We start from the raw sequence: 25,298 nt of genomic DNA, 5'->3' as shown, positions 1-25,298 counted from the left end.
CACACACACACACACACACACACACACACACACACACACACACACACCCCCAGCTCAATTAAGTTTACTAGTATGTCCTGCACACGGTGACAATGAATGAAGGAGGCAGTGATACTTTGTAAAAAGCCTGAACAGGTCATTAAGGCAAATCGAGAAGAATTCAAGACTACAACCTGTAATTTGCTAGCATGTACACTGTTTGAAACTCAAGATTTTCTTATACTGCATTAAACTGTGTTTGCTTCTTAACCGGCTGATTAAGCATATGTGATGGTGAATTTAATTCATTAAACATTTATTAATTGGCTAGTATATGCAAAGCACTGTGCTAGGTACTGAGGAAGATACTAGGGTTGGATCAGTTATTTTCCTGCTCTTAGGGAGCTCAAAGACCAGTCTTGGACAATATACAAATACAGATAACTAACATACAATATTATGTGTCACATGCCTCAGAAAGGAGGCAAAACAAAATGCTACATGAAGATACAGATGTGCTATAATTGTGAGATCTGTCAGAGCTAGGGACAGAGGAGTGAAACACAATGCCAAAGTTTCAAACATTGGACACTGGGTGAACGATGGTACCATTGATAGAAACTGTGAAGTTAGGAGGAGCATGCCTGGGGGGAAAGATGATGTCCTTGGATTGAGACATGTTGAGTTTGTAATGACAGTGGAGACATCATAAGTAGTTGGATATGAAAGTATGAAGTTCAGATGAGAGGTAAGAGCTGACAACAACTCAGAAGTCATCCACAAAGAGTTGGTCATTGAAACCAGGGCAATCAACAAGATTACCAAGGTAGAGAGCATAGAGAAAGAAGAAGTCCAAGAATAGACTCTTCCAGTACACCAGCCTTAAAGGTTCAAGAAGATGAAGAGCCAATAAAGGAGACACAGAAGGAACAGCTAAACAGGTTATCTATGAAGCCGAGGGAGGAGAAAGTAGCCAGGAGAAGAAAGACGCCTACAGTATTAAATGCTGTTAAGGAAGGATGAGAGCTACCAGAGAGAAGCAAAAGCTTTCATGAGGTCCCACTGTCTCCCTAGAGTGAAATACTGCCATTCTTTGGACTATGACTGCAGAATGATGCCAAACAGGTTTGAAAAAGGAACGAGCGGCCTTGGGGACTAATTTTCCAATTAATAAAGGTCTTCAAACAAAGTCTGAATGACCACTTATTGGGAATTTTGTGGTGAGGTTTCCTGCTCAGATACAAGTTGAACTATCTAAACTTAGGTCATAAGTTCTGAGACCCCCCTGAAGCTTACAATTACAGAATACTTTTTCCTGGTGAAGGGGGGAGGTATGTGGGAACAAGGAGGAGAGCTGGGGGTGTTTTGCTTTTGTCCAAATGGTCAACAGTGTGGCCATTGGGCTCAGACTATTGTGCTCAGCCAGATTCCTGATAGAGCCAGAGTGTTAAAATGAAAAGAAGACTCCTGCTTTAAGAGGAAAACTTGACCCCAACACCTAGGAAAAAAGGGATTGAAGTGAATCACTCTCACAATAGTGTGGAGGGCAAATTATGGCCTGAAAAACAGGTGTAGGTATGCTGACCCTCTGTCCCCGAAGTAGTTCCCCAACACATACATACAACCCAACTCTGCAACAGCTGCTGCTGGCTCTAGATTTTCAGGGAGAGAAAGAGTCATTTGCAAAGGAGGGGGAAAAGTACAAGGAAAGACAGATCACTGTGCATGGTAGGGCCAGCCTGCCAGAACCCCAGGTAGCAAGTTAAGCAGTGTGAGGAGTTCAGGGGAGAGTGAGTGAGTGAGTGAGTGAGCCCAACAGGAGCAGTACAGACCTCTTCCTCCTCAATGCGAGCAGGCTCTATCAGCAGGTTATTGGCCTGGTCAAACGACACCCCCTGTTAGGACAGGACCAGCAAAGAGGCATGCGGATTAGTGGGGCCCAAACCAGCACCACCACCGCCACCACCACCGCCGCCACCACCACTACCACCACCAAATGCCCACAGTCATTCCTGGAGACGTTGCTTGGGGCCTTGTCTGTTCCAGCACCAGCTCCAGCCACGAGGCAGAAAGGAGAGGGGAGAAGGAAAACCACCAAGCTCACCCATGCCAGAGTGTGAAGTGTAGCCACCAGTATCCTAGGGCCCAAATCCCCATCTCTACCAGAGGACTGGCTCCCCAGACTCTTTCCTTTGTCAATCCCCATTAGGGGAGATTCAAACACAAACCCATTTCCTAACAAATAGGCCACTGAAGGAAAAGTTAGAGTTCCCTCATCCCTATGATTGTTTTGATAACATGGGGATTATTGCTGCCAATATAGGTGGGGGGAGGGAAAAGTGTTGAGTTTAAGGATAGAGGGGCTAAGTGCAACAAACACTGATATAGACGTAGCTGAGTGACCAGAGTAAGGTTATATCTATAGCCAACGCTGAGTAAAAACCAAAAATAGGGTTGTGTCTCTGAGTAAATGACCCAACACAAGAATCTCTCTGACTAGCCCTGAGTGACGCCCACAGGTATACGTCTCTGCCTTTCTCTAAACTGAAGACAGACATGGGGACGTGTCTCTGATCATCTGTAAGTGACCAACTGGACTACATACGTCTAGTAACCCTTCCTGCTCCCATACAGCTGACAGCTAAAATGTTAGGCATATGGTAGATACTCTAAGTGTTCACTGACTGGCAAAGAGAATCAACAATCTTGCAACTCCTCCAATCCCACACTCCCAGTCAAAAAACAGAAGGCTTGGAGAGAAAAAAGTAATTAGCCGCCAGCATCATCTTAGAGAGCTAATCTCAAAGAGCAGGGAGGGCAAAGGGAAAAAGCAAATTAGAGCTGGCAACAAATAGATAAGGAGTAAAGACCATCAATACAAATGACAGTGTCATTCAGCAGTACAACTGGCCAGGGGACAACAGAGGCATCCCACTGCTGGCATACCCTACCCAGGGTTGTCCCTTTCAACCACTTAAGGCTATGGAAAGGCCTCCCAAGAAGAGCCTAGTGTGTCTAGGGGAGTGAAATTCCCAACAGAGCATGGTAGCCTTTTCAACCTTCAGGCTTTATGCAGCATGACAGCTATTCTCCAGGGCCTTCCCTACCTCAGAAGCCCCCTGAGGGTACCCAGGCCCTTGGGGCCCTACCTTGACAGAAGGTGGGGCAGCCACTGCCCCATTCTTCTCTTCATCAGGTTCATTGTCCTCTTCCTTGTTCATTTCAGCATGCTGGCTCCAAGGGAGAGGCCGTTGCTCATGTGGAGCATGGGGGCCATTGCTACAGCCTGTTGGGGCTAGCTCCCCATCTCCATCCCCTGACAGCCCCTGAAGCAAGGCCACCACAGCCTCAGGCCTGGGCAGCTTGGTGATTTTAAAGTGCTTCTTGTAATGGGGAGTATCTTTCCGGATCAGTCTTTGCCTTTCCCCAGGTGGGGGCCGCAGTTCTTCGGCTTCATCCTCATCTTCGCTCCGTACCAGTGTGTCCTCTGCAAAGTGCACGGTGGGCTGTAAGAAGACCAGAAATGTGAAACCTGACTCTGCAACCATGAAAACTATCCTCTCTTCCTTGATCACAGGAGCCTCCCCTACTCAAATCACTCCCGTTGAAGACATGGGGATTGGCTGAGTTGTGAAGTAATCCTCAAATGTTTCTCTCCGCTCCATATCTTCAAAACCCCACAATCTCTCCCCTTCTCTCACAAAATGTTCAGGTCTATACTTTATAATACTATACAATAAACCAAAATTTATTACTTATTTCATTATGAATCCCTGATCCCAGCTTCTTTTACCCCCAATTCAATGCAACAAACATTTATCAAGTACCTAGAGTGTGCAAAATGCTGTGACCAGCTAAGTACCTAGAGTGTGCAAAATGTGTGCAAAATGCTGTGACCAGCACAGGGAACTCCTTTAAAGATGAAAAAGGACACAACCTTTGAGCCCAAGGAGCTTACATATGGGGGAGGAGGAAAGGAGAAGATATAAAATATACACAGGTGAGTATAATACAAAGTAGGAAATAAAGGTTTCAAAGGACACTCAAAGCACTCTAGGAAAACTTGAGAGAGGGAATACAGGCACTGTTCTTCCACTTTGTTCTCACTGGAATACCAGCCTCTCAGACTTTCCCAGTACATTCTATCTATTACTCCCTGTTCAGCTCTCACTTTCTCACCTACATAAAACAAATCAGATATATGAACTCAGCACTGCTTAGCTTCCTCAGCTTGGGGGTATGTGGCTCTTACTCCAAGGCACTGTAACAGCAAAGCACACTGTTTAGCACATGGTAAGCACTTAAAAGTTTTTTATTCATTCATTTCCAGAGTACAGTGTGGGTCCATACAAGAAATATTCAAAACCTTAAATCCAAGTCAACCATGCATCTCAGAAATGAAAAAAAAAAAAAAAAAAAAATTGGCCCAGTAGTCAAAAGGCCTGGGTTTTGTCCTGGTTTTCTCAATGACTAGCTGTGCAACAAAAGATAAGTCAATTGCCCTCTCAGAGCCTCTATTTCCTCATCTATAAAAACTCAGTTATGTCCCAAACGGAACTCATCTTTTCCTCAAATTTGCACTTTGTCCAAACTTCCTTAATTCTGTTGAGGGCATTGCCATCTTCTTGGTTCCCCAAATTCATCACCTTGGAGTTATCCTTGAATATTCTCTCTCCCCTAAATCCACGACATCTCCTGAATTCTCTCCACTCACACAACCAGCTAATTCAGGCCCTCATCACCTCTCATCCATTTGTCCAGTCTTTCTCCTCTCTAATCTATACGCCACACAACTGTGAAAATACTCTTAAGTACTTGGTATACAGTATGCACTTAATAACTGTTTGTTGATCAAAGCCCAGGTCTGATAAGACCTGTTGAAAAACTTGCTGTGTCTCCTCATTGACTAGCATAAAACACAAACTCTTTAACCAGCCTTTTAAGCCCCTGCATAACCTAACTCCCACCTACCTTATTTCATATTACTGCACTTCATAAACTATCCATCTTAGCAAAACTGGATTGACCAGTCAGGCCTTGAACCCCAAGTACCATGACACTGACCCCAGCCACCTCGAATTTCTTTGGTTACTTCCAATTTCCCAAATAATAAGTGGCACCCAGTGTCCTGGGTGTTGCAGGGAGGGGAGAGAAGGAGAATCTCTAGGTTACAGAGCCCATTTATAGAGAAAGGCACAGAACCCTGAATGCCATGCCAGTCAAGCCCATCTGTAGCAAGATGCTGCTTATGCCAGAGCGATGTGCGACAATGTGCTTTGCTCCAGCCTCACCCATTCTTCTGCTCTGCTATTTTTACCTTCTCTTTCCTTGGTTGTTCAGTGCAAGTTCCTTAGGAAGAAGACTAGCTACACCTTGGCTGAACCAAAAGGGGCTCTGCTCATCCCTAGTCCACTTAGGAGAGGCAGGGAATGGACGAAGGCAGCAATGGCTGTCTCAATTTCCTGGACTGGGGCAGAGGGAGAGCTAAAAATTCAGGAGAAGGAAAGAGAGGAACTAGGAATACAGATACTTTCCTACCTGGGACTTCTCTCATATTAATTGAAGGGGAGATGATAAAGAACAAACCCCAAGAAAGGATAAAAGCCCCTTAGCACAGTGCCTGGCACACAGTAGGTACTTAATATTTATTGAATTGAATGAACAAAGACAACACTTAAGGTTTAAAAAAAAATTCTAAGTGTCTATAGTCCGGCCTTCTTGGGACAGGTCCCTCTCCCCTTCTCAAACTGTTCCTACCACCTGAAAAGAAAATAATCTTTACGTAGAGATGGACCAACACGCAAGTGCTTTCTCCTGTCAGGACTTCATTCCAGGAAGCCCAACTCTCAGCAGAGCCTTTCACATTAAGGAATCAAAAACTTCACACAGCCATGGAACAAAGGCCACAAGTTGGGACTAGGGGCAAGGAGGATGGGGATACCCCTGGCTACAGTAAGGAGCAGAGGTGTTTCACAAACTATAGGCCTGATCGCAAAGAAATTTCCAACATCAATTGGCCTCTTGCTTGGGAAAAGTATTAGACAGGTAACACGACAGCAGAACTAAGTCCCTTCCACTCTAATAGGCTAGGGTGCAAAGCAATGTTGCTCCCCGCTCCCCCTGCCTTTTCCAATCCCCTTCCCCACCCCCCGTTCTTCATACCTCATCATATTCCTCCTCCACTTCCTCCTCATGGCCAGCTGCCATAATTTCCACCTCCTCCTCACTGGCTCTGTGACTTGTCTCCCTTTCTGATGTTTGCCCCTGCTTCTGCTCCGCCTCTCCTTCCTCTTCCAGGATGCCTGCTGAGGCTGTGCTGGTGGACACATGTGAATCCATGCTCTGGTGGGACTGAGAGCTCAGCCTCTTTTCCTGCAATATAAAGAATCTAGACATTATACCTTTACTTACACCTTCTCATTTACCCGCTTCCTAAATACAGGTAGTCTCTGCTCTTGGCCCTCTGTTAGTCTTGAAGTAGAATCTGTGTCAAAAAGCTCGTCAACAAACATGTTTTCACTACTACCAGGCTGTGGATGGCTCATCAATCTTAATCTCTAGTCCCAGCCTGTCTTCTTGAGCTCCAGCTCTACTCAAAGTGATGCCAGAAGCCATCTACTCTAACGTAGATGGCTTAAATTAAATCCTCTCCCAAACATGTCCAGCGTGTGGCCACTCAGACTGCACTTGAAGACTTCAAGGGGGGATAGGAGGGAAAAGGGAAAAGGGGACTAGAGTTCACTGCAGAGCTCTAATTCTTACAAGTTTTTTCTACCTCTCTGAAACTTCCACCAACTGCTCCTCATTCTGCCCTCTGGGGCCAAGTCAAACAAGCAAGATCCCTCCCACACATGAGAGCTCTTCAAATATTTGAAGACAATTATGTCTCCCCGGAGTCTTCTCCACAGGAAACATGCCCAGTTCCTTCCACCAATCCTCCTTCTTCTGACAGCTCCTCCTCTGCCTCTTTCAATGGCTCCTCTAAAGCCTCCAGTTCTCTAAAGGTAGGTTTTCTCCAAGGCTCTGTCCTCACTCTTCTTTTTGCTAAACATCTTTTTTTTTCCACTCTCTTCCTTACCAACTCCTAAGATTTCAACTACCACCTCCATAAAGAAAGGTCCCAGAGAGGCATTGTTTTCTGAATTCCCATTCTGCATTACCAGTTGCCTATATGACATCTCTAGCTCAATGTTCTAGCATCTGAAACCCAACATGTCCAAAACTAAAATCTCTTTTCTCTCCCAAAACCCACTTGACTTTTCTGATTCCAGTAATAGCAGTACCATGAAGACTTGAAACCTTTATATCATCTTTGACACCCTCTTCTTTTGCTTCCAACATCTGTCTTGTTACCCATTCACTCATTCATCAAACATGTATTAGGCTCTTATATTAGGTATCTGGTGTGATATACAGTTTGGATAAAACAAGGGATAAACAGGAGATCTGGTAATCCTCTGCATAAAACTGGCACATTAAGTCAAGATAAGTGTGCTAAGGAAGAGGGGATGGAGAAAGAAAATAGGGCCAAGGCCAGAAGATTAGGGAACCCTCTCCTTAAGGAATAAAAGCAAGAGGATAAGGAGCCAGGAAAGGAACAGTTAGGAAAGAGGAGAACCTGAATGTATAGTGTCCCTGAAGTCAAAGGAAAAGAAAACGTCATTGAGGAGGAGCTGGTCAATACCAAAGGCATTGTCAACATCTCTACAAAATCTCGTGCATCAGTTGCCTGTTGCTCATTGCTACTGCCTCTGCCGCTGCCCTAATTCAGAGTTTCTTTACCTTCTACCTGGACTATTCCTACAGCTTGCCTTATCACTTCACAGCTTACCTTCCAGTGCTATCATGTCATTCTTCAGATCAAAACCTTTAATGATTCCTAAATGCCTATCAAATAAAGTCCAACCTTCTTAGTCTAGCTTCCAAGGCCCTCTGTAATTTGGCTCCAATATAATTTTCCAGCCTCACCTCACTATTCCACACTTCAGGCAAAATGACTTGGTGGTTTTTGATCATCCAATGTTTTCTTATACTTAGAATACTCTTTTCTCCCCCATCCCTAGCCTTTTAACATCCTTTCTACTTCAAGGCCCAGAAGTAGCTGTCATATATATGATCATCTCTATTATACTTATTCATATGTATGTCTTTTTGTCCAGGACAGCAGGGACTATTTATCATACATCTTTATGTCTTTCTCTGTCTCAACATCTAGAAGTGTCTTTCCACACATAGTAGGCTTAAGTATTTATTGAACTGAATTGTACCACTATCCAAGCTTGGCAACCTCAGGACTATCCTGGACTCTTATCTTTCAGGTTACCAAATCCTGTCAGTGTTTCCAAAAATCTCTCACTTGTTCTTACTACCATCACACTAATCTAGATCCTTAACATCATCATCATAAAAGTAATAATAATAATCATAGCTAACATTTATATAGCGCTTACTAGGTACCAGGCACTGTGCTAAGTGCTTTACAATTATTATCTCATTTGAACCTCACAACAACCCTGGGAGGTAGGGACTACAAAAATCTCTGTTTTACAGATGAGGAAACTGAGGCAAAGGGAGGTTAAATAACTTGGCCAGGGTCCCACAGCCAGATTTGAACTCGGGTCTTCCTGATTTCAAGTCAATGGCATCACCTGGCTGACCCAACATCTCATACCTGAACTACTGCAACAGCTGTTTTTCTTGTTTCCCTTTCCCCTTCGTTTTAAAAAAATCCTATAGATTGTCACTAGACTGCCATTCCTTAAAAATACCTTTATCATATCAAAGACCTGCTCAAAAACCTCCATTGTCTCTCCCCTGCCTAAACGGTAAAGTCTGAACTTCTTAATCTAGCATTCAAAATCTGCCGCTTGATACCCATATACCTCTCCAAACATCTTTCCCACTGCTAGCTGTGACCTTATATAAGATACTTCCTCTCTCTGGGACCTTTCTGAAAAATGAAACTTATTTTAATCAATCAACAAGTAACTATTAAATATAATTAAACTAAATACCAGGGACTATTCTAGGTGCTGGATACAAAACCTGAAATGAAATAGTCCCTAACCTCTAGGAACTTCCTATTACTCAAGGAGCCTACCATCAAAAGAAACAACATGTATACACATAAGTAAATATAAACTATGTGCAAAGTAAATGTGAGACCTTTTCGGTTGTTAGAGGTACAAGCAGCTTCAGGAGGATTGAGAAAGGCCTTATATAGAAGATGGCATCTGAGTGTGGAAGGAGGCATAGGGGACAATTTATGCATAGGCACAGAATGACTGAGTGTGAGGAACAGGAAGGAGGCTAGTTGGGCTGAACATCAGAGTGCAGGAAAGGTAGGTTAGAGTAAAGGGTTGGGTCTGGTTTATGATCCTGCAAAGGAGATCTAAAAGAAGTAGCTAGACTGGAAAGAGAATGGAAATAGCAGTTATGAAAACCCAGAGAGGGAGTATCCAGAAGAGGAACGTCAACATTATCAAATGATGCGGTGACGTCAAGAAGAACGAAGTCTGAAAAAAGGCCACTGAATCTGACAATTTGGAGGTCAAGGGTAACTTTGGAAAGTGTAGCTTCATGTGAGTGATGAGGTTGGAAGACTACAGGTGGTAGAAGAGCAAGTAAGAGGAAAAGAAATGGAGACAATGAATGTGCTTGTTCCAGGAGGTTGACTGTGAAAAGGGACATATAGAACAACAGCCTGAAAGGATGGGAGGGTCAAGAGAGGGATCTTTTTTTTAAAGATGGGAGAATCACGGATATGTTTGTAGGCAGCAGGGAAGAAGACAATAGATGTGGAGAGACTGAATATCAGAGAGATGGTTGGATTTCAGAGAGGAAGGGATCAAGAACACAAGTAGAGGGTTGACCTAGGCAAGTAGTGCTACACGTTCTTCAGAGGCTGGAGTAAGGGAGAAAAAGAATGGGAGATGAAACCAAAAGGTTTTAGGATGAAGAAGCAGCTCAAATTGAATGATTTCTAGTTCCTAAATGATGTAAAAATCAAGATCCTCTCCTGAGAAGGAAAGGGAAGTGGGGGAAGGGATGAGGTTTGAAGGACTGAGAAAAAGATTTGGAACAGCCAATGTGGGTAATGTGATAGTCATTAGAGAAGAAAAAAATGACTGGCTAAAAGAAGGTGAGGCAATAAGGAGAGAAGGAATGAATGGTTACAGTGAGATCCAGAAACTTAAGATTTCTTACTATCTGAGTGGTACACTTGTGGAAGGCAGCGAGATCAAGGGTGTGACTGCTCCTGGCTGTGGCTGAGACACAGTGAAGGTACCATGGGAGTGGAGGACGCTGATGAATTGGAAGGCCATGAGGAACAAGAGAGTATCATCAAATACATCTGAAATCCCTTAGTGCAAGAACAGGGACTGGTGTGGAAGACTGTAAGGCAGGTACCAAACTCACTGAGAAAAGAGAATGACCTGGAAGTTGGTAGAGAGCTGCCAAGAGGATCTACATCAGATGAAAAGTAAGGAGAGAGTGAACATCAAATGAGGAAAGGCTACTGAGTGACGGCAGCAGAGGCAGGGTAATCTGAAAAGTCTTCAAATACAGGGGACTTATCTTCCTGACAGGGTAGACCACCAGCACAAGGCCTCAAACACAAAAAGTATTCAGTAAAAACTAGCTGAATTACTCTCAGTACAAGGGAGCAACACAAACCCCAACCACGCATAGTGGGAGTGCAAGCAGACACTATGCTGGTAGGTACTCAATTCAACACTCAAATGTGGAGGCTCAGAACTAGGCTAGAAGAAACACAGTCCCACTCAAGAAATACTCTTTTTTTTGTTGTTGTTAAAAAAATACTCTTTCTAAAGAGGGAGTGATGGTCCATTGGTCTCTTGCAGTAAGAAGGTGAAGACATGGTTCTTGACCTAGAAAAGCCTCCCACCTCTAACAATCCCCTAAAGGGTCTGAAGAGGGAGTCATAGTCTCTGCCTTCAGGTTGCTCCAATCCTGGGCAGAAGGGAAAAGTGAAAAGAAACCCTTGTCTCTGGTGAGGGCAACTGGGACAGGAATTTTGGAGGAGGGTGAGGGGACAGTTAAAGCACAGGCTGTCACAGGATACAAATATGGAAGGAAGCTTAGAAATCATCTAGCTCAGGGGGTGAACCTGCAGCCCTGAGACCACATGCGGCCCCCAGGTCCTAAAGTGCGGCCTTTTAACTGAATCCAAACTTAATAAAAGGATTTGTTCTGTAAAACTTGGACTCAATCAAAAGGTCAAACCCAAGACCCTAGAAGGTCACATGTGGCCTCAAGGCCGCAGGTTCCTATCCCGGATCTAGCCTAACTCCCTTATTTTATGGCTAAGGAAATTTAAAGTCCAGAAGCACTGATGTGAGCAAAGAGATGAATGTGGCCAGGAAGTGTTTTAACAAGGAAAACATTACTGGATGTCAATGTATCTCTGATGATTGCTCTGGCATCTACAGATTCAAAGGGCTTGGTAAGTGGTAAGCTCAATGAAACACACCAAATAGTCCAGTGCATGTGAAGGCAGAACAGAGCCACCTTAAGGGAGCACACGAAGACTACAGCCAGGAAACCCAGGGAGCAGCAGCCACACAGGCAATAAGAAGAGGAAATGAAATGTCTAAGAATAGTTCAAGCCAGGAAAAGATTCACATAGAAGAGTGGGAACAAAATAACTACAGAGAGGAAGACCCCCCCCCCCACTCCACTCCCACCCCAGGGTGCCTTGTCACCAGATTTCCCCTGACACTTCTAACCACGTCCTCCTTCATCTATATCCCCCTACTCCTATGCCTCATCCTTTTACCGTCCTCATACCTTGTGAGGGAATAACTGTTTCTTCATTTTATAAAATCTGAGAAGGGCAAATAAGGTAGGACTCCTGGCTCTTTACAAAATTTACTAATGCATAAAAGTAGATAACCTGTTGGATAACAATAAGAATTTTAAAGTATCTTGGCAGACTAGAACAATAAGTCAAACTATGTTTGTTAAGGATAAATGTAGCCTTGCACTTAAAAAAAAAAACCAACTGCCTAAGGATGAGATGGGGAAAATGTGGCTGCGCGGCAGTTCTGAAAAAAGTCCTGGGGTTTTAGTGGCCTGCAAGCTTAATCTGAGGCAGCTAGATTGGCACAGTACAGTGCCAGACATGAAGTCAGGAAGACCTAAAGTCAGATCTGGCCTCAGACACTTCCTAGATGTGTGACCCTGGGCAAGTCACTTCACCCTGTTTACCTCAATTTCCTCATCTGTAAAATGAGCTGGAGGAGGAAATGGCAAACTACTCCAGTATCTCTGTCAAGAAAACCCCAAATGAGGTCACAAAGAGTCAGATACGACTGAAATGACTGAACAACAACAAAGGCTTAATCTGAGCCAACAGTGACATGGCAACCAAAAACAAGAACAAGATCTTGGGGTTGCATTAATGACAACATATTGTTTCAGAAGAGGGAGAAGAGAGTCTTAACTGTCTTCTGCAATCTGGTCAGATGACCCCTGGATTACTGGGGTCAGTTCTAGTTAGCACATTTTTGGAAGGATACTGAGGAACTGCCATGTGTTCAGGGGATGAAGACCAAAATTGTTAGGGATTCAGAATCATGCCATATGAGGAAGGAAATGGAGATATTTAGCTTGGCAGAAGAGAGGACTTAGGTGAGGGTGTAATTGCTTCAAATAAAGAGCTATCATGAGGCAGAAAAGTACTTTTTTACCTGTGCCCAGAGGGCAGAACAACGAATAACTGGAAGCTGCAGAGAAGCATATTTCATAAGGAAAAACTTCCTTAAAAAATAAAGCTGTTGTAAAATAAAATAAGTTGCCTAGGGAGGTAGGCATTGGAAAGGTTACAGAGGATGCATGACCACTTGCAGGGGATGTTGTAAAGGGATTCTGTCTGAGGTCTGAGTTGGAATACACAATCCAGGTTCCTTGTGGATCTGAAGTTTGGATTCTACAACTTGGTCCTTAAGGCCCCTAAAATTCTCCAGGGCTGCAGCTCAAGCAAAAAGGAAAAATCCCGAGCAGCAACGATAAGATCCTCCAATGCCTTTCTCACCTAAGACCTCTTTTTAGGAGAATGAGTATGGTTTAGTTGGAAAAGTGCTGTGCTTAATTAAGCATCATTAGACTTGGGTTTGGTTACTGATTCTTGTACTTACTTGTTGTATGACCCTGGGCAAGTCACTTAACCTCTCCAAAGCCTCAGTTTCTCAAGCTATGAAATGAGGATAATAGTTCTACTAACTTCTACCTCATGTTCACTTTAAGAAAAGTCCTTTTAAACTATAAAGTGCTTTGGAAATGAAAGCTATTATTTCTCTCACTGTTGCTGCTTTGGGTTCCCCAGGAGAAGACATAGGGATGGGTATTATGGACCAGGCAGCATGGGTAACACATACTAACACTTGCGAAGCAATGACCCCAGACTTTTTGTGTGTGTGTGTGTGAGGCAATTGGGGTTAAGTGACTTGCCCAGAGTCACACAGCTAGTAAGTGTTATGTGTCTGAGGCTGGATTTGAACTCAGGTCCTCCTGACTCCAGGGCCAGTAATCTATCCACTGTGCCACCTGGCTGCCCCGACCCCAGACTCTTGGTAAGAGTGAAAGGTGAGTCCTGAGGAACAGAAGTCAAGACTCACTATTTTATGAGACCCCTGCTGGAGAAGGTGCTGATAGACACATGTGAAAGACATATGGGTGAAGACAAAATGAGATAATATTTTTAAGTTCCTTGCAAAACAAAGTGCTGTGTAAATGCTAGCTATTGTTTTATTTTTAAAATTTTGTGACAGAATAATTTCTTTCTCCAACATGGGTCTACAATCGCATAAAATGAAGAACCAGAGCACCAGTCTGAGGACTTTTCTTAGGAAAGACAAAGTGAGAGGAATGGAAAAAGCCCAAGGTTTAAATAAAGTGCTTTTGGATGGGGATCCCCAAAAAGGGAATCTCAGTGTCTCAGGAAATGTCTCCTGCCCACCCAGCTGGTCCATGGTTAGACTTTAGTCATGGGATATCCATATGGCTGTAGTCTGTAAATTCCCAGAATCTAAAAAGTTGGGAAGAGGTCACCCAGGTAAACTAGCTGACAAAGGAACACCTACTATAACATTTGCAACAAGTCTTAATATAGTCTCTGCCTGAATATCTCCAGTGACATGGAATTCAGCACACAAAAAGGGCAGCCTTTTTCACTGCTGGAAAGCTAAAAAGTTCTCTCTCATATACACCAGGGATCTGCCTCCCTATAACTTTTAGTCATTGGTCCAAGTTAGGATCACCCATTGTTACACCTGGAAAGGATATATGTGTTGCCTTCATGACATCCCTTTAACTATGTGAAAATGATGATTTCCTCTTCCCCACTGCCCACCCTTGCCAATTAAAAAAAATCTCCAGTTCCTTTAACCAATCTTCATATAACATGGCTTCCGGTTCCTTCACCATTCAAATCACTCTCCTTGGCACTTGCTACAGCTTGTCAATATCCTTTCCTGAAATGAGGGGCCCAGAACTAAATAAAATACTCTGAGATGAGGTCTGACCAGGGCAGGGAACAGCAGTATTATTACCTCCTTCACTTTGGACACTATAATAGCTAGTAATGTTACACAGCACTTTAAGGTTTGCAAAGCACTTTACAAATATTATCCCATCTTATTTGATCTTCCTAACAACTCTAGGAGGTAGGTGCTACTTTTACAAATGAGGAAACTGAGGCAGACAGCAGTTAAATGACCTGCCAAGGATCACATGTCTACCAAGTGTGTGAGACTGGATTTGAGCTCGGATCTTTCTGCCACCAGGTCCAGAACTCTAGCCATGGCACTACCTAGTTACCTTTCCTTCTGAAAACATAGCCAAAAATCACTCCATGTTTTTGTTATCTTCTGGTTTCCTTTGTTTTTATAGTAAAACTTCCTTTTGAAAAAACTCTAGCCCTGTCTTAATAATACTGGAATAAAAGAAAGATCTGTGATTTCATTAGCATGAGAAATTCCCTCCATCAAGACAGAGCACACAATTTGTCTAAGATGGTATGCTGGAAGGGGTATGTTGGTAAATAAATACTTAATAACTAGCTTTTCAAAAATGCACAACATGCTTTTAAGTTTAATCTACATTATTTGAATTTTATCATTTTCTTAAGTCTAGGCAATTAGCAAAACGATAAATCAAGCCCTGATCTGTAGCTTCTGTCAATTTCCAAGGTGTAAATGCTCACACTGAAAACTTAACAATCAGCTCCTGCAAGACCAGATGAGTTAGTTTTAAGCACACCTCTGGTCCTAGGGAGTTATATGAGGCACAGACAGGTCACCTAAGTTGCCCAGGATTACACAGCTAGTGTCAAAGGTGAGATCTGAACTCAGGTCTTCCTGATGATAAGTCCAGTACTCAACTACTATTCCACAACGCTACACTTCTATTGCAGTTCATATTGCAACAGAAATGCTAACTTTCAAATTTATGGAGCCTCATTCTAACCTTATGAGGCAATCAATACAAGTCTTACTAACTTCACTGTACAAAAGCAAAAACCAAGGCCCAGGAAAGTTAGGTTGACTTGCTCAAGGTCAGATAGCTAAGTTAGCTAAAGAAATGGAATTGAATCCAGGATGTCTGACCTCAAATACAGCCTTCTTTCCACCTCACAATCCTGAGTGAAACCCAAAAGGAAAGGATTTTTATACTTCATTCAAGACAGAAAGCTACCCCAGTGGCTAGATATGCTGCTAGCAGCCATCAGACTAGATGCAGAACCAGGAGACTCGGGTCAGGTTGGGACAGAGAAGGAAAAAGAAGGGGCTAACAGGGGATGCTGGAGGACCTTCCTGAATGAGTAAACCAAGATATATTTCCCAACCATCCCTACTCCATGTCCTCTTCTCTTCATTCCTGTCTCTCCTAATCCCACACTTTTCCAAAATTTTCTATCCCCAAACATATGTCTTCCCCCCTCCAACGACTCCTTTTTCACACCTCTTCAGTGGGTAACATCTGCTCTGAATCAGGCTTTGCCATGTAGGCCTCATTACGTCGATCCTCGATCACTTTCTTCATAACCTTCAACTCGCTGGGGTGAGGAGTAGCTCTTCGCTGCAGACCCTAACATAAGAATAACCATAATTGGAAAGTGGACCCTGCCCTGGGCAGTGGGATAAAGCCAAAGGGAGAAGAATGAGATGGGAGGGAAGGGAAGGAGGACAGTGATTCTAGCAAAAAGAGTGACCAGGAACTGGTGGTGTTAATGTTGAGGGAATGATAAACACAAAGCAGTGACCGCAAACGAGGGGTAGGGGGAGCGGGATTCAGTGACTGATGTAACTCTGGGGGTCAGCTGCTTAACAGGTAAGGGGAATGGGAACTTGTTTTCCAAAGCATTGGTGCTCCTCAAACACTCCAGCCCCTCAACTCACCCTCTTCTCTGCCCCAGGCTCCTCATCCTCCATACCCATGGGCTCCTCCAAGAATTGGATCACACTGACCCGGTTCACATGACTGTGGCTGCCACTCCAGCTCTCATCCAGGCTGCTTTGCAGCAGAGTGTCTGGAGGAGCAGAGAGGAAGCAGGGACTGGGCCAGGGGAAGACACGAAGGGAGGGGGACCAGGGCAAATAAGAATTGGACTAGTGGGGTAAAACATGGGGGATGGGGTGAGGCAGAGACCTGGTTAGGTGGGGTGAGGCAAGAAATTGGGGCAGGGGAAGAAAAAGGAGTGGAGTTAGGGTGGACTCTGGGGAAGGCGAGGCAGGAATGCAGGGAGTGGTGGGGAGGTGTGGTCCCAGAGATGGGGGTTGGGGTGAGAAGGAGAGCTGAATACTATCAAGTCCTACCAAGGCTAGGTGAGGGCTGCTGGGGCAACAAGTAGCAGGTGAGCACCTTCTCCCCAGTCTTCTGATCATCCTCTGTTTGGAACTTGAGCATGGGCTGAGCCTGGTTCTCTGCCAGCCACAGGGCCTTCAAGTTGAGGTGGGTGAGGGCGAAGGGCAAACTCTGCAGCCTGGGGGGATGGGGTCTACTGAGAGGGGCCTCGCTCCCCTGAGCCAAGGGCCCCTCCTTTAACACCTCTCCTGTTCTCCATTAAGCAAGGGGAAGAGGAAGAGGTGGAAGCTGGGAATGGGAAGGGGGGAATCTGCTTACCGGTTCCCTGCCACATCCAGCACATGTAGCTCAGTGGTGCCAGCCAGTTCAGGGGGCAGAGAGGCCAAGCGGTTGTCACGAAGGGAAAGCACATTCAGACTGGTACAGCCGCCAACCTCGGCAGGGAGTGTTCCTAACCGGTTTCGGTCCACATTCAGGTTAGTCAGTTTGGTTAGCTTCCCCAAGGACCGGGGAAGTGCCTGGCAGGGAACAATATGGGCCATGAACCCAGGGCTTCCAAGTTACTATCAAGAGGTCAGTGATACATCTGTCTAACCCATCAGTAGCATGACAGGGTCAGCCCTCCTCCATTGGAACTAGAATGAGACCCTGTCCCAAGGGTGATTTCTAGTGACCCAAGTGAGTGTTCAGGACAGGAGGTGTGCAAAGGATTTCCTCTGAGACAAAAGAAGAAAGGAGAAGAAGAGCACGGAGGGCATGATGGGGATCACAGTTGGGACTGCAAGGGCAAACGTGGGCACTACTGGGGCCTTGGAGTCAAGGGTAGCAGTTAAAGCATCATGACAAGAATAGAAATTAAGGGTTCCAAGGCAGGGATCATGGGGTCTGAAGGCAAGAACCATTAGTGGGCCAGGATAGAATCTGTGAGACCAAGGGCAGGGAATGCAGGGATGATAGACAGACCAGGATCACAGCAGGGATTTAAAGTCTGTGGAATCAGGTAGGTATGTATGAAGGGTCCAGGCTCCGTGGTCCATACCGTCAGCATGTTCTCAGTGAGAATGAGCTCTGATAAGTTCTCACACTCTCCAATGGCCTCAGTAACCTCACAAAGCCGATTCTGATCCACTTTCAGAATGGACAGCTGTTTCAATTGACCTGGGGACATAAAGGTACAGAATAAAGGAGATTTTCCCAACAGGAGCTGCTGGTAGCAAAATGAATAGCTGGGCCTGGAGTTTAGGAAGACCTGAATGCAAATTCAGCTTCAGACACTTACTAGCTATGTGACTCTTGGCAAGTCATTTAATCTCTGTCTCAGTTCCTTCATTTGTAAAATGAGGATAACAACAGCACCTTCCTTGCAGGGTTGTTGTGAGGACCAAATGAGATCATATTTGTAAAATGCATAGTACAGTGCCTGGCAGAGAGAAGGTGTTACATAAATGCTTATTCCCTTCCTCTCTTCTCCTACCTAAGCCTTTCTTCACCATCAAAAATTTAATGTCCTTGGAACACCTCACATACCAATGCCATCTGGGAGGCGCTCCAGCAGGTTCTGAGACAGTAACAGGTCCGTGAGCAGGGTCAGCCCACTGACCTCAGCTGGCAGCTGCTCTAGTTTGTTTTCAGACACATCCAGGCACACCAAGCGTCGAAGGTTCCCCAACTCCTAGAAAAAGTGGAGAACTGGTAAGAGACAGACAGACTAAAAGCATAAAGATATTTGGAAGGACAATGGACAAAGGAAAGCTATAGACTGAGAAATGTTGGAAGAGAAGAACTCAATAGAGAGCTGGAAGTAAGGATAGGAAGCATGGGGCCAGAGGAAAGGTTGAGAGAAGACAAATAGAGGGAAATTAGAGGAAGGTGAGAGGAAATGAAGGAAAGCTAAGAAGGGAGAGGAATGGAGGAGACAGGAAGGACTAGAACCAGTGGAAAATGAGGAAAGGTTGGAGAGTTTAGAAGGAGAGACACAATGGAATAAGAGAATTTTGAAAAGATGGGGAGGACTGAGAAGGAAGGGGCAAGAAAAGTGAGAGAAGACTGGTAAAGGATGAGGAAAAGTGGAGGCTCAAAGGAAGGTGGGGCTGAGTGAAGGAAAGCAGGGAGTAGGCAGAACAACAGGGGGAGTCAGGGAGAAAACTCTTGATTTCAGTCTCCCCTTCACTCACCGGAGGCAGTGTAGACAGCTGATTTCGGTCCAGCCACAGCTCTCGCAAATTAGGAAGTGCCCCCAGAGTGTCTGGCTATAACAGAATAGGACAAGTAAAGATGTATCTGTAAAGACTAGGAATTCTCTTGCTTCTGCCCAGACATCCCCACCCTCACCACCACCTCCAGTCCCCAGGGCCCCTAGGCCCTGCCCCTTACCAGCACTTCCAAGTCATTGCCACCTAGATCCAACTGTTCTAGTTTGACAAGGAAGGACAGGGACCTGCAGGTAGGAGAGCAGGAGTTGGAAAATAGGTTAAGAGTTTGGTGGAGGACAACTGAAGGGACAGGGGACTAGAGAGAGAAGAAAAGAGCTCAAACTGTAACTCAAAGAACTAAGCTTGAAAATAACTAAAGCCTTACAGCCTAGAAGGGCAGGGAACTTCTGGAAGCAGAAAAGACTTGGATAGGATAAGGGCTTCTGCTGAAACTCACGTGGGAAGGGACTTTAACAGGTTCTCCCGTAGCTCTAAAGTCACCAAGTTAGCCAAACTGGAAAAGAGATTGGAGTAAGCATAAGAGATGGAAGGTGGTTCCTACTTTAGCCACATTGCCATTCCCCTCCCCAGAGAACTCCATCATCTAATTCCCCTACTCTGCCCAGATCCCCTCATTCACTCACTTGCCCACATCTCCTGGCAGCACCTGCAGAGACACATCATTCAGGGCAAGATGAGCTAAGCTGCGCAACTGGGTGAAGCCATCAGGGAGCCTACAGAGGTTGGGAGAGTCAAAGGGAAGAAAAGACCTCCAGACAACCCTCTTTAGGGGGAAAGATTGATCCTTAAATACACCACCACCAGATTAGAGAATACTTAGCTTCCCATCCCACTCCTGCCCCATAGGAACAGGACCTTGGACACCACAAAAAACCATAGCAGATCTTAAGCCTCACTTCTTCCCTAGTCCTTTTACCTGGACAGGGGGTTCCCACTGAAGTCTGCAATCTCCAGGGCTTTGCAAAACTTGATGCTCTCAGGAATCTCAGGGATATCTGCATGATAGAATATAAATAGCTAATAACAGCTAACGTTTATATAGCACCTACTATCTGCTAGGTACTGTGCTAAGCACTTTACAATTATTACCTCATTTGACTCTCACAACAATCCTGGAAAGTAGGTGCTACTATTATCCCATTTTATAGATGAGGAAACCAAGGCAAAGAGAGTTTAAGTGACTTGCCCAGGGTCACACAGCTAGTAAGTGTTTGAGGTGATATTTGAACCTGTCATCCCAGTAGCCCCCTGTTATTCCTATCAGAGGAATGCCCAGACAGGAAGGGGATCCAGGGACCACAAGTGACCCAGACTCTATTCTCTCCTGTTCCCAACTCTATTAGATCTGACACTAGCAGTTACAATCCAAAAAGTAAAATGACCCTCCTTCCCTATACTGATCCAGATGTGGGAAGAATTTTTAAAAAATAAAAACAAAACAAAACAAAACAAAAAACCCACCCAATTCCATTTCCTCAGTTTCAACTGAGGCAAAGTTAAAATTTGCCAAAGAAATTTTTACTGAGAAACTGAGAAAAATGAAAATCACAAAACACATAGAAACAGATCAGCATACAGAACACTACCATATTAAATAGTCCAAAAGGGAAAAACAGTCTGTAGCTACAGATGGTCTGTTGGTAGAGCTGAGGTGCCCAACGTGGCCATCTATAACACCTCAGCCCACAGCACCAGGCTCAGCTGTAGACTTGGAAGTTTCCTAGCCTTGGTGTTCTTAATAAGCCCTGACCCTTTTTTAACATTGGCTGAAGTAACACCTCCTCCTCCAGGAAGTCCTTTTGGATTGATGTTGGGTGTTCTTTTGTGCATGGTACACTTAGTAACCTGGGGCCCAAATCAAAATTTTATTAATTTTACCATCAACAAGAACACAATGCAGGAGCTTCCTTTCATCTATACCTACCATTGTCAGTCATCTTCCCCAAACCCACCCCCAGGGTAATCCCTACTACAGAAATCTCTCCCCACTCCTGAGCCCCTGCCCCAAGGCTTCTCACCATTTCGGGAGACATCAAGCTCCACCAGCTGCATGAAGTTAGCCACCTCAGGTGGCAGCCTCTGAATCTCATTGTCACTCAGGCCCAATTTTCTAAGATTCAGCAAGCGGAAGAAAGGCTAGGAAGTGAAGGAAAAGAGTATTTCAAGGGGGCCTCATTAAGATTGTGAGGCTAAAAGGAAAAGTCAAGGGAACAAGTCCCAGCCTCTCAAGCCCTCCCACTTCACAACCAACCCTACAAACATCCTACACGTACACCTCCCGCCAGTTCCCCTAGAACCAATGCCCTGAAGAACCCTAAAGCCCATCCTACCTTAGAGACAAATAAACCAATAAGCTTGCTCAATCCCCTGCTCTCCCTCTCAGTCTGTTACTACTCCTCTAACAGACACAGTCTCACTCCCACAGAACTGAGACCACAGGCCCCAAGAACACAGATGGGGAAGGTAGGAAGTTTGTGGATTGCCAGCTCAAGGCCAGGGAGTCGGCTGTTTGTCCATTGTGATGTACAACACACGGATTTCCGGCCATTTAACACTAAGACTTAGGAATTTCAAAGCTTTTTGGAATCTGCTTCTCCAACAGTACCCCCTCCCTCCCAAGACACTAGCACAACAGCTCCCACCCACATTTCTGGTACACAATGGCCTGACAAAGGTAGTAAGCAGGCAGAGGACAACTGGACCACTAGCAATGGGAGCCAGAGTAGGCCCTGAGAACAGGGGTGCCAGGGAGGGACTGTACATATGGACAATGTAAATGAGAGGGAATGTCTGGGCACCGTAAGTAGATATGCAAGAGTTTGGAACAAGAAAAACATGGGAGTCAAGGCAAGGAATCCAGCACCCTAAGCAATGATAACAAGGGAAGAGGGGAAGAAACAAAAGGAAAAAAAGCAGTGGGAACAGGATAGAACAGTTACAGGAATATTGGGGGAAAGGCTGGTACTACATTGGGGGAAGAGTAAGTGAGGAAGGAAAGAGAGCCAGGCCAAAATCCCAAGGACCCAACCCCTATCCTGCCTGGACAGGCTGAGGCTTCCCTGCCCCAGGGACGGAAACCCAGGCAGCCCAAGAAGGAGGGGTGGGACTGGGAGTAGACTTAGGGCCTCCCTAGATGTAAGCAAATTAAAAGCTTCTTTTAATCAGCCTGAACAGAAGATTTGCTTAGGACAATCACAGCCTTTGCCTGCCTGACTCCTGCTCAGGTTTCACATCTCAGCTCCCTCTCTCCCCTCCCCTCCCATAGAGATGGGCAGTGGCTGCCTGGTGACAGGTGCCACCTGGTGCCTTCTCAGCAGCAGGTAGCCCGAGGAAGGGGGGGGGGAGGGGAGAGGGAAAGAGCTCAGGTGGAGCAGGAACCAGTTGGACTTGGCAGAGCTGGTTCATAGTGCCTCCTCCCACACCTAGGACAAGGAGATGACCCTCCTGCCACTATCTTCTACAGACTCCTCAGAGATCAAAGGACAGGATCACATACTTTTTTCCAGATTCAAGTACAATGAGTGACTCCACCTAAGGACCCTCAGTTGAGTAAAAGTGAGGATGGTAGAAGGTGCCCACTGATTTCCAGGGGTTCCTCCCCAGATGAAATGTGGATGACTGACAAGTGATATTGGTGTCAGATAAGATACCTAGACAACCAGACGTGGGAGTCTCTCAGAAGAAGTTCCTAGTACATGCCCTCCTCAGAACATCCAATTAATACTCACCCCTTAGTTCCCCAGGGAGGCCCTATTGAGAATAGGAAGCTCCCTACTGAAAGAGAAGGCAATTTATCCAAAACATCAATTGTAAAGGTTCTTAGAATCCAATACTAGCCCAGTCCTGATGACAATGGAGCACAGAACCACTGGAACCCCTCCAGCCAAGATATATGGCTCTCGTGGGATCCAGAAAACCGTCTGCAGCCACACAACTCTTGCCATCACACATGCATTATTCTTTGTCCCAGGTACTCAGAGAAAATGATGCCTATTTCTAGGCTTCCCAGCCTGGGTTCCACAGTGACAATGAAGGACACTTTTCTCAGTGTTCCACAGGGTATGCTCAGCATACCACGAAGGAGCAGACAACTAGCTACTCCTCTCACAGGCATGCTGGTGGTAGGGGTATCAGGAACAGGGCCTAATGGGTGCATGATGCTGAGACTCCTGGGATAACTATCCGACCCCCTCACCTTAGGTAGCTCCCTCAGCTGGTTGGCATCAAGCAGCAGCTCCTCCAGGCTGCGGCTGTAGCGATAGATCTCTTCTGGAACAGCCTGCAGTGAGCAGTGTCGCTTGTCCACTGACTCCACATGCCGGTTACACCGCCACAAGGGGATGCACTTCAGCATGGTGCTCAGGAAGGTTCCTCTCCCCCAGGATGGAGAAGATGGAAGAGAAAAGGGGGGACTCCGGCAGACAAGGGAAAGTCAAAGAGGCTTAGGTCAAGGGGCCCCTAGACAAGGATTACAGGAGCCAAAACCATGCAGGTCTGGGCAGGAGGCATCGGGAAAGAGGCACAGGATAGGAGCTGGGGGCAACAAGCAGGAGCCCCTGGCCTCTCTTATCGGGGAGCAGGAAGGTGAGGCCAGGCCAGGATCAGCAAGGTCTGGCGATGGCACTGCCTTGGGCACAGGGGCCCTGGGCAGCCTCTGAGGAGGGACTGGGAGGCAGGGGGCTTCGAGAGAGCTCGGGGCTGCATGCGGGAGGGCAGGTGGGGGCCAGGCCTGAGCCGGCTGGGAACTGGACCCTATGAGGTGAACACTGGGGCCAGAAGAAGGGACTAGAATCAAGAAACCCCTGATAGGAGTTCAAAGGTTCCCTTGAAAGCACCTGATAGGTGACGGGGAAGGAAGAATTGTGAGGGAATGATCTCTAAAGAGGATCCCCACAAAAAATCTTAAGCCCCAGGAGGGCAGACCTAGAGAAGTCCCTGGGAAAGGCTAGGTTCTCTATAGGAGGTGGAGTGAGAAGGGTTCTCTACATGATAGATGCAACTCAGGTCTCTTAGAAAATCCCTCAATTAAAGGAAAGAAATGAAAAAAAGATGTTGGATTTGGAGAGTAAAAACCCTAGGAGGAAAGGGTCCCTCTTAAAGCTGATTTAGAAGCGGGTATCTTGAGATTCCCCACTAAGGAAGGATCTATGAGAGAAGGCTGTCCTTGTTAGAAAAGGAGAAATTCCCCAAGCTGAAGTGTTTTGTTTTGTTTTGTTTTGGGGAGGGGATGGAAATCTGCGAAAAACGTCAGTAGAGAAAGGAGGGATTCCTGTGAGAAAAGGGGAATCTTTGAAGAGATGGAGGAGCCTGTGAAAAGTGAAGAAGCAGGTTTCTGGGTTTTGGGATGGGATTCTGATGACAGCTCGGGAAGGAGAGGGCAAGTCCCTGAGGACAGTTAAAAGGGATTTCCCAATTCTTTTGGGAAAGGAGGAGCGGGGTGTATCTGACGAGCCTAGGGAGTGGAGTATGGGCGAGTGGGGAGGGGGTGGAGAGTGAGTGTGAGTGAGAGAGAGAGAGAGTGAGTGTGTGTAAAGGGGGTGAGCTCTCAGTCTAGGACAAAGGGGCAGGTCTTTGAGGAGACAAGAGGGAAAGGAGAGTCTCTGCAGGGAGACTGGAGGAGCGCCGGGATTCCCTATCAGGGGGGACTTCGGGGGAGGGCTGGGAGGTTTGCGGGGAGAGCTACGGCCTCGGGACCAGAGCCGAGGCTCCTGCGGACAGCCTGGGGAAGGGGCTCCCGGGAAGGAAGGGGAGGGGCGGGGCGACGTCTCCGAAGGGGGCTCCCCGGGAAGGCGGGGCGGGGGCGTCTCCTCACCGGCCCGCTCGGCTCAGAGCAGCGAGGCCCGGGAAATGGGTGGGGAGAGGCCTGGGGCAGGGGGGCGGGGGGCGCGGCCCCGGCTGGGCGCTCAGGAGCTGAAGCTCCGATCCCACATCCCGCCTGCTCTCGGCTCCGCGTTACTCTCGGACCCCCGGCGACGCCTCAGTCTTGGTCTCCGTCTCCGTCTCGGTCTCGGCTCCGACTCCAGGCGTCCGTCCGGGCGTCCCTCCGTCCGTCCTCGCCACCGCCGCCACGGCCGCCGGAACCGCCACCGGCCGCCCAACCGCCTGCTCGCCGCGCCGCCTGCCGGGAAGACGAGTCCCTCCCTCGCCGCCCCAGTCCCAAACCCAGTGGAGGACTGCAGTTCCCAGAAGACCCCGCGGCCTCGCCTACATTATTGGCCCCTCCAAGGACCCATACTCCCCCCCCTCCGCCCCTCTCGGTCTGTCGAGCGCTCTAAAGCC

At 46.4% G+C, this 25,298-nt stretch overlaps 1 protein-coding gene across 9 annotated transcripts in view; it reads right to left on the bottom strand.

Annotated features, from left to right (window-relative positions):
- The window catches only part of SCRIB (scribble planar cell polarity protein), a 72,261-nt gene extending 47,436 nt beyond the window's left edge, over window positions 1-24,825 (bottom strand). For 2 of the 9 annotated variants that reach the window (XM_027857600.1, XM_027857604.1), the window contains exons 1-16: window positions 23,215-24,825; window positions 21,038-21,155; window positions 19,936-20,014; window positions 19,643-19,732; window positions 19,456-19,512; window positions 19,180-19,243; window positions 18,981-19,055; window positions 18,334-18,478; window positions 17,846-17,964; window positions 17,125-17,324; window positions 16,818-16,984; window positions 16,401-16,531; window positions 15,964-16,089; window positions 6,142-6,351; window positions 3,129-3,485; window positions 1,812-1,874 (exon numbers count right to left, since the gene is read on the bottom strand). In XM_027857600.1, the coding sequence (XP_027713401.1) occupies window positions 1,812-1,874; window positions 3,129-3,485; window positions 6,142-6,351; window positions 15,964-16,089; window positions 16,401-16,531; window positions 16,818-16,984; window positions 17,125-17,324; window positions 17,846-17,964; window positions 18,334-18,478; window positions 18,981-19,055; window positions 19,180-19,243; window positions 19,456-19,512; window positions 19,643-19,732; window positions 19,936-20,014; window positions 21,038-21,155; window positions 23,215-23,373 (2,160 nt within the window). In that variant the 5' untranslated portion in view covers window positions 23,374-24,825. The remainder of the gene's footprint in view (window positions 1-1,811; window positions 1,875-3,128; window positions 3,486-6,141; window positions 6,352-15,963; window positions 16,090-16,400; window positions 16,532-16,817; window positions 16,985-17,124; window positions 17,325-17,845; window positions 17,965-18,333; window positions 18,479-18,980; window positions 19,056-19,179; window positions 19,244-19,455; window positions 19,513-19,642; window positions 19,733-19,935; window positions 20,015-21,037; window positions 21,156-23,214) is intronic. The other 7 variants (XM_027857602.1, XM_027857605.1, XM_027857607.1 and 4 more) reach the window with 4 other exon arrangements.
- Between the last annotated feature and the right edge of the window lie 473 nt (window positions 24,826-25,298).

Source organism: Vombatus ursinus, unplaced genomic scaffold, assembly GCF_900497805.2.
Source record: "Vombatus ursinus unplaced genomic scaffold, bare-nosed wombat genome assembly UNPS02012319.1, whole genome shotgun sequence".
Taxonomy (NCBI): domain Eukaryota; kingdom Metazoa; phylum Chordata; class Mammalia; order Diprotodontia; family Vombatidae; genus Vombatus; species Vombatus ursinus.
The sequence above is the reverse complement of the archived record's forward strand: the minus strand, read 5'-3'. Positions and strand labels throughout refer to the sequence as shown.